At 35.1% G+C, this 14,268-nt stretch overlaps 1 protein-coding gene across 1 annotated transcript in view; it reads left to right on the top strand.

The window, feature by feature from the left end:
- Window positions 1-14,268, top strand: part of LOC136033139 (b(0,+)-type amino acid transporter 1-like) — a 97,038-nt gene that overhangs the window by 30,538 nt on the left and 52,232 nt on the right. The window contains exons 4-5 of the mRNA XM_065713779.1: window positions 3,394-3,723; window positions 13,484-13,609. Coding sequence (XP_065569851.1) covers window positions 3,394-3,723; window positions 13,484-13,609 — 456 coding nt within the window. The remainder of the gene's footprint in view (window positions 1-3,393; window positions 3,724-13,483; window positions 13,610-14,268) is intronic.

Here is a 14,268-nt window from a genome sequence, read left to right as displayed (position 1 = left end):
GTCGTCATTTATACTCCCTGTGTCCCGGTTGTCATTTGTGTCCCAGTGCTTTGTTGATGGTGATTGCTTATCGAACATTACTTGTGTCCCGGTCGCTTTCTCTTTGAGTGTCGTCATTTATATTCCCTATGTGCCGGTGTCCCGGTCGTCATTTGTATTCCGATGTCCCGGTCTGTAATTTCGTCAGTCGAAAACATGACGTCAGTTGACACACAAACATGACGTCACCCGACAGACCCACACACACACAGACAACTTGTTTCTATATATAGATATATATATATATATATATATATATATATATATATATATATATATATATATATATATATATATATATAAATAAGTTGTCTGTGTGTCGAGTGATGTCTTGTTTGTGTGTCGACTGACGTCATATTTGTCGACTGACGAAATTACAGACCGGGACATCGGGACACAAATGACGACCGGGACACCAAGACATAGGGAATATAAATGACCACCGGGACACTCAAAGAGAAAGTGACCGGGACCCAAGGAATGTTCGATTAGACCGGGACACCGGGATACAGGGAATATAAATGACGACCGCGACACTCAAAGAGAAATTACAGACTGGGACACCGGGACACAAATGACGACCGGGACACAGGGACACAACTACAACGGGGACGCCGGGGGGCACAGGGGGATATATAAATGACGACGGGGACACAGGGAATGTTCGATTAGCAATCACCATCAACAAAGCTCAAGGGCAATCATTAGAATCATGAGGTATAACTAAAAAAACTAAAAAAAGGTAAAAAACTAAAAACTGAAAAAAAGACCAATTCAAAAACGAATGTATAATCAGACCGGGACACCGGGACGACCGGGACACCGGGACACAAGGAATATAAATGACGCCCGGGACACTCGAAGAGAAATCACAGACTGGGACACCGGGACACAAATGATGACCGGGACACAGGGAATATAAATGACGACCGGGACACAGGGACACAACTACAAAGGGGACGCCGGGGGCCCATGGGGATATATAAATGACGACGGTGACACAGGGAATGGTCGATTAGCAATCTCTACACTTTAGTTTTGCAGTGCTTTGCTGAAAACACTTAAATGAGTCATTGCAAGTATTTTTTTACCGACTGCTTTTTAATACATTTCACTGAAAATTTTATTGTTTAAAGAAAATATGCATAAATCAATCCTATCATTCTTGAGGAAGTTCAAATTTCAAATTCCCATGCATTTGTGCATTCATTCTAAATGAGGATTCTGGGCAAATTCATTCTGGGGGCAAAGAGTCAACTTATAGTGTAAAGATTGGGTGCCCCCGTCAAGTATATATATATATATATATATATATATATATATATATATATATATATATATATATATATATACTAGCTGTTGGGGTGGCGCTTCGTGCCACTGTGAATATAGATAGATATATATATATTTTTTTAACTACGTAAAACTTGCGAATATACAACATTCTTGGCTGTCCCATTGTCTGTGAATATAAATAGATTGTCAGGTTTACCGACTCTTGAGCATGCAACATATAACTGTCCATGGGAAATACAATCTGTATTCAGATCTATACCTCATTATTCTAATGATTGCCCTTGAGCTTTGTTGATGGTGATTGCTTTGTTGATGGTGATTGCTAATCGAACATTCCATTTATATATCCCCCTGTGCCCCCCGGCGTCCCCGTTGTTGTTGTTTCCCTGTGTCTCGGTCGTCATTTGTGTCCCGGTGTCCCAGTCTGTAATTTCTCTTTGAGTGTCGCGATCTACAAAGCTCAAGGGCAACCATTAGAATAATGAGGTATAGATCTGAATACAGATTGTTTTTCCCATGGACAAATATATGTTGCATTTTCAAGAGTCGGTAAACCTGACAATCTATTTATATGCACAGACAATGGGACAGCCAAGAATGTTTTATATTCGCAAGTTTTACGTAGTTAAAAATATATATATCTATCTATATTCACAGGTGGGACACAGGGACACAACTACAATGGCGCTTAACTAATATGGCTCGTAAGGACACAAATTACGACCGGGACACCGGGACATAGGGAATATAAATGACGACCGGGACACTCAAAGAGAAAGCGACCGGGACACAAGGAATGTTCGATTAGCAATCACCATCAACAAAGCAATCACCATCAACAAAGCTCAAGGGCAATCATTAGAATAATGAGGTATAGATCTGAATACAGATTGTATTTCCCATGGACAGTTATATGTTGCATGCTCAAGAGTCGGTAAACCTGACAATCTATTTATATTCACAGACAATGGGACAGCCAAGAATGTTGTATATTCGCAAGTTTTACGTAGTTAAAAAAATATATATATATCTATCTATATTCACAGGTGGGACACAGGGACACAACTACAATGGCGCGTAACTAATATGGCGCGTACCGACTTACGCGCGCGGGGGGGGGGGCTTGACTAGATCAAGAATGACTAGGTGTTGGGGTGGCACGAAGCGCCACCCCAACAGCTAGTATATATATATATATATATATATATATATATATATATATATATATATATATATATATATATATATATACTTGACGGGGGCACCCAATCTTTACACTATAAGTTGACTCTTTGCCCCCAGAATGAATTTGCCCAGAATCCTCATTTAGAATGAATGCACAAATGCATGGGAATTTGCAATTTGAACTTCCTCAAGAATGTAGGATTGATTTATGCATATTTTCTTTAAACAATAAAATTTTCAGTGAAATGTATTAAAAAGCAGTCGGTAAAAAAATACTTGCAATAACTCATTTAAATGTTTTCAGCAAAGCACTGTACAACTAAAATGTATAGAATAGAGAGTTAAGGAGGGGTTCCCACAAATACAAAATAGCTTTTACTTGCTTTCGCTTTAATATCGCTCCTTGCTCTCTTTTGAGAGATTAAATAAAAAAAACAAGTTTTTTTAGCTGAAAGTAAGGAGCGACATTAAAACTTAAAACGAACAGAAATTACTTCGTATCTGAAAGGGGCTGCTTTCAGTTTGACTCTTTCTCTCAACTCTGCTTTTTAAAACAGTAAAAAACTTTAGCGTAAAGAGCGGGGCGTTGATGAGGAAGCAGCCCCATTTTTTAGAGTTTTGGTTACTATTGAGCCGGGTCGCTCCTTACTACAGTTCGCTACCACGAACTGTTTGAAAAAAAAAAAAAAGCTTTTTAAATGTAGTCTCTAAAAAGCTTTTCGTTAGTAATGGAAAGGAAAATTAAATATTTCTGATCTGGGTTTATTTTTCACTTAACAAGGTTAATTTAGCCACTTTGATGTACTTTATTTGGTTTAATTTAGTTTGATTTTAGTTTAACTATCTTTGGTTTAGTTATCATTTACATTGTAGGTTCTCTGGCATACTGCGAGCTTGGCACACTCATTCCCAAATCAGGTGCAGAATACATATACTTTCGAGAAGCATTTACCCCATCTATAGAAGGCAAATCAAAAGGGATTAAGGACACATTGAAGCTATTCTTTGGCCCTCTGCCAGCTTTTCTTTTTGGCTGGGTATCAGTTCTTCTGTTAAGGCCAAGTTCATTTGCCATTATTTCATTGAGTTTTGCGTCTTATGTTGTAACACCGCTGTTAACGGCTGTCAATGCCTGTAGTTCTGAAGCGGATTATAATTTCAATAAAGAGCTGGCGGAGAAATTGATTGCAGCGGCATGTATTCGTAAGTAATGAGCATTTATTATTTAAATATAGCGTTTAAATAAAACGTATATATATATATATATATATATATATATATATATATATATATATATATATATATATATATATATATATATATATATATATATATATATATATATATATATATATATATATATATATATATATATATATATATATATATATATTGCAGGTAATTATTTTGTTAAAAAAAACTCTTTTCCTAATTTAGTAATTGAGATAAACGAGTACTTGAACAAGGTCATGACCTTGCTCATCCATACAATCACCGAGGATAAAACAGTATAACCAATCCACCAGCCAAGTAATCATGTCCAAAACCAAGTGAAGTTAACATTAATAAATGTAAGCAAAACTACAAGCAAAAGCACCATAAATCCAATAAAATATTCTCCAGGTGGAGAATATTTGAGGTGGATTTATGGCTGAGGAGCCAGGTGGGCTCCTCAGAGGAATACACACTTACCAATTAATAATTAACGCTTACTATTAAATAAATTCCCACATAACGTTTGAGTTTCAGATTTCAGGTGAGGTGGAAAACGTCTGGTCCTGCCACAAACAAAGTTTTAAGTTTCTTGTGGGAAGAGTATAAATGAGAATTGAACGAAGTAAAATTCCTGTATTACTGAATGATTACGGCCTTTTCGGCCTAGTAATTACAATATTAATTTTATAAGAATCATTTTTAAGAATCGGTTCGGTCATCTAAAAGAATGGAAAGCGCCAAGGCATGTATAATAACAAGTTGAAGAAGAAAGCCAGACTAAAGGAAAGCTCTCCACGACCCACACTAATCCTAGTACCATACAAAATGAGCTCCAAAAGATTATTATACTTTGAAATGTTTTTAGACAAATAATATATAAAAAGCAACAAAAGACCAAATATATGTATATCAGCTAGAAGTAAGGTCCACTTTAGAAGTCTCTTAGTTGGTAAGAAGCTGATTTTACGGGATTTTTTCCAATTATCTTCGCATAAAGGTCAGCATCTCGGGCCATCAGATTTCACTAATATGACCAAGCATGTGTATGATTATAACGTTGCACTTGCTTTTTTAATAGGTTAAGGTTTTTGAATTATGCAGCCCTTTTCCGAGTATTGGTATCAACTTTAACGATTCCGCAATACCGCAATACCGCAATTTTTATGCAAGATTCATTTCAATAAGATGAGGATTAACAATTTGAGTTCTTTAGAAGAAAAACTGATCAACAAAAGTTTTTTGGAAGAGAAAGTTGGTTTTCTGAAGTTCGCTTAGAATCAGCTTCAAATGTAGCAAATATAGTTGATTTGCTTCATCTTTGTACATGCACCGAGAACCAAGCACATTTTGTACTGCTCTGTATCGTGAAAGCCAGCGAGTGTACGAGAGCTGTGCCATGTTTCGTTCTTTAGCCCCCTCATTTAGTAGGGCGCAAACTTACTGGTAAGCAGCACGGCGCATTGAGCTCATCGAAATACAAGGAATAAATTTTCCAGAATCATGTAGTCAATAGGTGACGGTAGCTTTTACGATTCTTGACGCATTAAATTTCTGGCCCTAGCTAGTGAGCACGTCTGCCATAAGAATTTATGGCATCCCTTGTGTAGTGTCACCTGTGAAATATATGCAAAAAAATAAAAATAACCAAAATTATATATCTACTCACCAATTTCGAGCAGCTTCCATCACCACCATTCACCAAGAACTAATTCGAAATAATGTATGCACTAATCTGAAATAATACCATCCTGGCCAATTTACCCACTTATATGCATAACTGCCCTCCGTCAAAAAATTTCCATTCACTTTCGCGTAAAACCTTCCAAGAAATTATTTCTTCCTACCCACCTGTAACAGAACACCTCATTGAGTTGAAACTTACCCTAATAAAGAAAAAAATATGGGAAAGAATTTATCCAAAAAACTTACATTAAAACACCATTCAATATTTCTTGATAACTTTTATTATACTTATTTAAAAGTTAATTATACTGAAAACTTTTTCAATTTGCCAAGTAAGTTTAATACCAGAAAAACCTCTTAAGGTTAATTTATAGTAAAGTATTTGACTTCTATTTTTAAAATAAGTCTAATTACTGTAAATTTTCGTAAACTGTATGTATGTAAGTGTATGTAAATTTTCTGTAAACTGTAAATTACTGTAAAAAGCTGAATATATGCTATTTGAATGTATATTGCTTTTAAGGAATGAGAAATTGACTACTTCAAAATTAAAATCATCAGTTTTATTGTGACTATTTAAAACTAAACTATTATTATGCAAAACATTAATATTTAAATCTAAAAAGTGGTCACAATTGTCTGTCGCATTACTCGGTTCCAGAATTAACTCTGGTGGGTAAATTTGCAAATAAATAAGATACGCTTAGATCAACAGTTCTAAAGTTGTTGGTAAAATTGTAATTTTCCTTAATCAAAATTTTCAGCCTATTTGGGTCAAAGTTGCTATTTTGCGGTATACGGTGATGGAAGTTAACACTTTGCTGTGCTGCAATTTATTGTATTACTTGAAGAAAGACCCTAAAACATTAAATTTATTTTAAATTCTGTTCTCTCCCATGAATACACGACCGCTCAGCACCATAACCCCAAAGAATACAGCGTAAAAGCAAGTAAATAAACGTTACCACCCTTCCTGTTCCTGGGAAAATTACAAGAACTCCTTGTTTTACAGGCAGATACTTTAAACCAGGTTTCCATTTGGACGTATCTTATGTCAAAATGACATATTCGTATGCTCCGGGGCACAATGACATAAAAGGGCGAAAAATTAGCATATTTTTGAAATTTGGGACACGAAAGGGCAAAAAGGGACACACTTCGCAGATTTTAAATATATATTTTTGATTTTAAATATATAAGTTTCATCAAGTTTAATCTTACGCTTCAAAAGTTACGAGCCTGAGAAAATTTGTGTTATTTTAGGAAATAGGGGGAAACACCCCCTAAAAGTCATAGAATCTTAACGAAAATTACACCATCAGATTCAGCGTATCAGAGAAACATACTGTAGAAGTTTCAAGCTCCTATCTACAAAAATGTGGAATTTTGTATTTTTTGCCAGAAGGCAAATCACGGATGCGTATTTATTTGTTTGTTTTTTTTTTTTTTTTTTTTTCTTTTTCCCAGGGGTGATCGTATCGACCCAGTTGTCAGAGAATGTTGCGAGAGGGCTCATTCTAACGGAAATGAAAAGTTCTAGTGCCCTTTTTAAGTGACCAAAAAATTGGAGGGCACCTAGGCCCCCTCCCACGCTAATTATTTTCCCAAAGTCAACGGATCAAAATTCTGAGATAGCCATTTTATTCAGCGTAGTCGAAAAACCTTATAACTATGTCTTTGGGGACGACTTACTCCTCCACAGTCCCCGCGGGAGGGGCCACAAGTTACAAACTTTGACCAGTGCTTACATATAGTAATGGTTATTGGGAAGTGTACAGGTGTTTTCAGGAGGATTTTTTGGTTGGGGGAGGGGTTGAAAAGAGGGGGATATACTGGGGGAACTTTCCATCGAGGAATTTGTCATGGGGGAAGAAAATTTCCATGAAGGGAGCGCAGGATTTACTAGCATTATTTTGAAAAAAACAATGAAAAAATAAATAGGAAAAAGTTTTTTTCAGCTGGAAGTAAGGAGCAGCATTAAAACTTAAAACGAACAGAAATTATTACCCATATGAGGGGCTCACCTCCTCCTAATACCTCGCTCTTTGCGCTAAAGTATTTTTAGTAATGTCAACTATTTATTCTACGGCTTTTGTGATTCAGGGGTCATTCTTAATGAATTGGGCCAAAATTTAAGATTTAGTGTAAAGAGAGAGGTACTGACGAGGGAGCGAACCCTCTCATATGTGTAATAAAAACATGAGAATAAAAAATTCTTTACGTAAGCTAGTTTATAAGTTACGTATATCTTTTACTAATAAAAAGATTCGTAAAAAATTAAAAGTTCTAGTTGCCTTTTTTATTAACCAAAAAACTGGAGGGCAACTAGGCTTCCTCCCCCGCTCTTTTTTTCTCAAAATCATTCGATCAAAATTATGAGAAAACCATTTATCCAAAAAACAAAAAAAAATAATGCAAATTTCGTTTTAATTATTTCTCTGCGGAGAGCCAAAATCAAAACATGCATTGATTCAAAAACGTTCAGAAATTAAATAAAAAAAAACAAGTTTTTTCAACCGAAAGTAAGGAGCGACATTAAAACTTAAAACGAACAGAAATTACTTCGTATATGAAAGGGGCTGCTTTCTCATCAACGCCCCGCTCTTTACGCTAAAGTTTTTTACTGTTTTAAAAAGAAGAGTTGAGAGAAAGAGTCAAACTTTAGAGTCAAACTTAAGCCTTTGAACATTCAATAAATATTGTTTAATAATCATGCGAAATTGTTCAATATTATTCGTTCAATATTATTCAAATTTCAATATTGGGCAACATTATCTTCAAATATACATTACAATTGTCACAAAAAGCTTCAAGACACGCCTTGTGAACTTTGACCCTGACATGTCAGGGATATTAAAAAGTCAACGTATAATATCACAATCTGGTAAATTTAGCTATAAAAGTGGAAACAATTCATCTTTGATAGGATTTTAAATTTGCAGTGTGTGCGATGAAATTTCACAAAGATGTTGGCCAAATTAAATCTCAGTTTTAACTTAACGCTATCACTATAAACATCACATTCAGTGAAACCAAACCTAAAAGACATTAAATAAAAAAAAACAAGTTTTTTAAATGAAAGTAAGGAGCAACATTAAAATTTAAAACGAACAGAAATTACTCCGTATATGAAAGGGGCTTTTCCTCCTCAACACCTCGCTCTTTACGCTAAGGTCTGACTCTTTCTCTTAACTCTATTTTTAAAACAGCAAGATACTTTAGCGTGAAGAGCAGGGCGTTGAGGAGGAAAAGCCCCTTTCATATACGGAGTAATTTCTGTTCGTTTTAAGTTTTAATGTTGTTCCTTACTTTCATTAAAAAAAAATTGTTAATTTTTATTTAATTTCTGGACGTTTCTGAATTAATGCATGTTTTGATCTTGGCTCTCCGCACATAAATAATTAAAACTAAATTTTGATATTAATTAATTGCAATTAATCAGGAGATTCTTAGAAAAAAAGGAGCGAAGGAGGAGGCCTAGTTGCCCTCCAAATTTTTGATTACTTAAAAAAGCAACTAGAACTTTTAATTCTTTACAAACGTTTTCATTGATAAAAAATATACTTAACTTACGAATTCACTTACGTGACGAACTTCTATATTCGTATGTTTTTATTGCGTATATGAGGGGGTTCAACCCTTGTCGATACCTCGCTCTTTACACTAAAGCTTAAATTTTGTCCCAATTCCTTAAGAATGACCTCTGAATCACTAAGGCCGTAGAATAAATAGTTGAAATTACTAAAAATGCTTTAGCGTAAAGAGTGAGGTATAGCAAGGAGGTAAACCCGTCATATACGTAATATTTTTTTTTTCGTTTTAAGTTTTAATGCTGCACCTTACTTTCAGTATAAAAAACTTTTCATATTTATTTTTTCATTGTTTTTTCAAATAATGCTAGAGAATCCTGTGCCCCCTTCATTGTAATTCTCTTCCCCCATGAGAAGTTTCTTAATGGAAATATCCTCCAACGTAACCCCCCCCCCTCAACTCTCCCCCCTAAACCATAAAAATCCCCTTGAAAACGTCTGTACACTTCCCAGTAACTATTACTATATGTAAACACAGGTCAAAGTTTGTAACTTGCAGCCCTTCCCACGGGGACTACGGGGGAGTAAGTCGTGCCTAAAGGCACAGTTATTAGATTTTTTTACTATAGTGAATAAAATGGCTATCTCAGAATTTTGATCCGGTGACTTTTGGGAAAAAATGAGCTTGGGACGGGGCCTAGGTGCCCTCCAATTTTTTGGTCAGTTAAAAAAGCCACTAGAACTTTTAATTTCCGTTATAAAGAGCCCTCTTGCGACATTCTAGGACCACTCAGTCGATACGATCACCCCTGGGAAAAAAAAAAAAAAAAAAAAAACAAATAAACACGAATCCGTGATCTGTCTTCTGGCAAAACATGCGAAATTCCACATTTTTGTAGATAGGAGCTTGAAACTTCTACAATATTTTTCTCGGATACGCTGAATCGCTGAAAATTGTATGACTTTTAGGGGGTGTTTCCCCCTATTTTCTAAAATAAAACAAATTTTCTCAGGCTCGTAACTTTTGATGAGTATAACTGATCTTGATGAAACTTATATAATTAAAATCAACATTAAAATGCAATTCTTTTGATGTAACTATTGGTATCAAAATTCCATTTTTTAGAGTTTCGGCTACTATTGAGCCGGGTCGCTCCCTACTACAGTTCGTTACCACGAACTGTTTGATGATTAGCTGTAAATTGGTTCAGCCAAGCACTGAATTTAATATGTGAACAGAAAACCTCTTGATAATGATGTGTGGACAGATCCGTGTCTAAATATGTGAGCTCTGCTGGACACGCTCTATAAAGCTGCTTTAAACAAATTCAACGTTATGGTTGCATTATGGTACGAATCCAAATAACTTCTTAGAACACACTGTTTTTAATCTGTATTTAAAAGGGAATCAAAATATAAAAATAGACAGTGCATATATGACAGCGAAGGTCTAAACTTTCTGTTAAGACATTTCTATGATTAACAACTGTTGTTTGGAAAACTTGTTTTAATGTTTCAAAAGTAGTTGAGCTAGGCGAGTGAAACTGTTATTGATTTTCGGGACATCAACACTTGAGCGAATTCAAGAAAGTTTTTATTTCCAGTAACGAAGAAAGTTTGTCTGGAAATTGATTTTTATCATAATTTCTGACAACTATCATTTTTCGTCTTCGCATTAATAGGTTTTCTAAATCCCTCACTCTTGGTGCTCGTTAAACTCTCCATTAATATTATGACCTATGCACTTGTTCATATGCAGTCAAATTTATTTGGATTTCTTATCAAAATATTTGGTATTACCAACATTATCTGCTTTATGACGCAAGTCACCACCTTTAATCATTTATTTGTTTCTACTTTGTCTTTCAAATAAGCCTGTATATAAAAATATTTAAAAGATACTTGGATGATATGAAAGACTATAGACCAAAGTCTATATGATAAGATTAACCACAATCGAAGCTCAGTTTGCAGAACATGCATAAATGAAGGCCAGTAATAAAAACAGAATCAAAGTACGTAGGGAAATAATCAAATAAGTCAAAGTGCACGCAGAAAGATTGTAAAATTGAGATAGGCGAGACTAAAATAATAACATAAAAATAAATTCAAGTTCTAAAGGGAGTCTATCAGTCTGATGTGTTGTCTCTGAAGACAGAAGCTACCACCAAATATACCCATCTAGTAACTTAGGAAAGGATAATTTTTCAATCGGTTTTAAACTAGCAAACAGTTCTTGTTAGCGAACTGTAAGTAAGGAACGCCCCTGCTCAATAGTAACCGAAACTCTAAAAAACAGAATTTTTGACACCAATACATACATAAAAAAATGGTATTTTTATGCTGATTTCAAATATACAAGTTTCATCAAGTTTAATCTTATCCATGAAACGTTAGGAACCTGATAAAATCTGCCTTATTTTCGAAAAAAGGCGGAAATAACCCCACAAGGTCATAGAATTTGTATGAAAATCACACAATCAGATTCCCATGCTCATTTTTCCCCAAAGTCATCCGGTCAAAATTTTGACATAGCCATTTCGCTCAGCACGGTCGAAAACTATAACTAGACCTCCGTTGCCTGTGAAACGGGAAGTGTTGCAGCAACTGTGCCCTGTTCCTTAGGGCACAGTTGCGGAGCAACAGTCTCCATTATGTCATTCAGAGGACATTTTTCTAATGCGGCTTCGATTGTTATCTTGAAGCATCTTTCTGAGGAAATTTTTAATCCATTTCACGTTATAAAAATAAAATAAACATCAAAATCGAAAATTTAAGAAAATTTCAAAAAGTCGGAACGAGATTGACTTTTCCGGAATTATTTCCGGGAAATCTGTAAGAGCTACGGAATTTCATGCGCCAGTTCTCGAAAACATCAATAAATGTTCTATATGAGTTCATAATTATTTTATCTCTAAAACGTTTACTTCCGAAACTAGGGCCGTCTTAACTTGACGCCAATTCGAAGTATTATGTTTCGAGACGCACATTTCGGGAATTATTTCCGGGAAATCTGAAAGAGATACGGAAATAACGTCTTATAGTTTTCTGCTTAACTTTTGATGGTCTAAGCTAGGAAAATATAAAACAAACCAAATTCACCAAAAAATTTAAATTGCCCCGAGGGCATGACAAAACTTCCAAATAGAAAAACCCAAAGAAGGAATTTTATTTCGGAGAAACTATTGTAAGCTCCAGTTGTTAGGAGATCGAGACCTGTCGAACCGCGTTGGAAAAAAAATTCTAGCTGGTCCAGAACAGAAGTTACCTCTAGAACGTCGAAACTTCGGAAATTATTTCTTAGAGAACGAAGCAACTTGGTATATAGAACACTTCACTTCTTCTTGCATACTTTTCATAGCACTACTCGATAAAAATATAAGAAACATCAAAATCGAAAATTTGAGAAAATTCCAAAAAAAAATCGGAACGAGATGGACTTTTCCGGAATTATTTCCGGGAAATCTGTAAGAGCTACGGAATTTTATGCTGCGGTTTTCGAAGAGACAAATGAAAGTTCTACATGAGTTCAGCATAACTGTATTTCTAACAAGTTTATTTCCGAAGCTAGGGTCGTCTTAACTTGACGCCAAACATCGAACGCAGAGTTTCTAAGAAAAAAACGGTTTTATTTTTTTTATGGAAAACTGTTGGAAATTTTAGGAACTTCTCTGGAACTTTTTTACCCTGTTTCACGTTTCCCTTCCCTCTGAAAAATCTCAAATTTTTAACTCTTACCACTTCGGAGCTACAGGTCGCTGATCACGGTGAAAAAAAAAAAAAAAAAAAAAACTACGAAAGAAAGCAGTAGTGTTGCTCCGCAACACAATAACTATGTCTTTGAGGATGACTTGATCCCCTACAGTCGTTGGTGAAAGGGCTGCAAGTTATGAACTTGAACCATTGTTAACATATACTATTGGCTATTGGGAAGTATACAGACGTTTTGAGGGGGACTTTTTCTGGTGGAGGGGGGAGAAGTTTACGCTGGAGGATCTTTTCATGGAGTAAGTTTTAATGGGGGAAGGAATATTGCTATGAAGGGGCACCAGATGTCCCGCCATTATTTGAAAAACGATCAGAAATTTAATGAAAAAAGAACAAGTTTATTCAACTGATAGTAAGGAGCTACATCAAAACATAAAACGAACAGAAATTATTACGTTTATTAGTTGGGTTCGTCCCCTAGTCAATACTCCCTCTTTACGCTAATGTTTTTTTTGTACTTTCAAAAGAGCTATTTATTCTAATATACGTAATATACGTGATACCTAATATACGTAATACTTTCTGTTAGGTTTAAGTTTTGATGTTGCTCCGTACTTTCAGTTGGAAAAACTTTTTTTATTTAATAATATCAAGGCATGGTTGCCGTGACATGATTTTTCTCACATGAAAATGCTATCAATAGTTTCCTTTTAATGTCTGGAAACATTTTTTTTTTATATTAGACGATGCCATTAATGTGTTTTAAAAAATACGCCTTTCATCCTTCAGTATTTTTATCTTTATTTCGAACTTCTCTTTCTTTTTAGTTTTGATCAGCTTTATCAATTGCTACAGCGTCGATCTTGCGACAAAAGTTCAGAATTTTTTCACAGCTGCAAAACTTGTTGCAGTAGCCATCATATTTGGAGGAGGGATTTATTCAATGGCAAATGGTAATTTTCTACTTTATTTTATTTTTTTTCAATCAGGCAATTACACAGGGGGTGAGGGCTGAAAGGTGGACTGTTTCTTCTTCCGAGACATCGTGACAGTTTGTTATACTCTCTAATATTTTCAAGATAGTTCAACAACTTTTCCATTTTTTGAAAGCTTATCCCCTCCCAAATACAAGACAAAGAGTTTGTGTCCACCTTTAAAATAGGATATTGTGCATATATTTGGTTTTAACTTTTTATTATCTCTCTATCTTTAGCAGTTGACGTATAATACTGAAAAATCGATACGTACCCCACCATCAAAGATTACAAGTGGGGGTTCCCTACTTGACTAATGAGCCCTGGGTTCTAGCATGTCACGCAAAATTACACATCAAACACCTGCATCTTGAGGAAAACATTTGCATAAGTAAACAAACACACCTATTATGTAACAAATTGGTGTACTATAGCATTACGTGACATACAGGTGTACTATAGTACTACGTAATATCCAGAACACGAAATAACGTCTTGAGGGGCTAGTAGCTCCAATAGTATTCCCTCTACCTGGCCGTGTAGATAGATCGAGCCCTCACTACTATTATTGATTTATACTAGAAATCTTAAAGAAACTATTTCGTGAAAATTATAAAAAAGTTATCGCCTTGGGGTAG

Source organism: Artemia franciscana, chromosome 11, assembly GCF_032884065.1.
Source record: "Artemia franciscana chromosome 11, ASM3288406v1, whole genome shotgun sequence".
Lineage (NCBI taxonomy): Eukaryota > Metazoa > Arthropoda > Branchiopoda > Anostraca > Artemiidae > Artemia > Artemia franciscana.
Note: the sequence above shows the minus strand (reverse complement) of the source record. Positions and strands in the feature narration are given on the sequence as shown.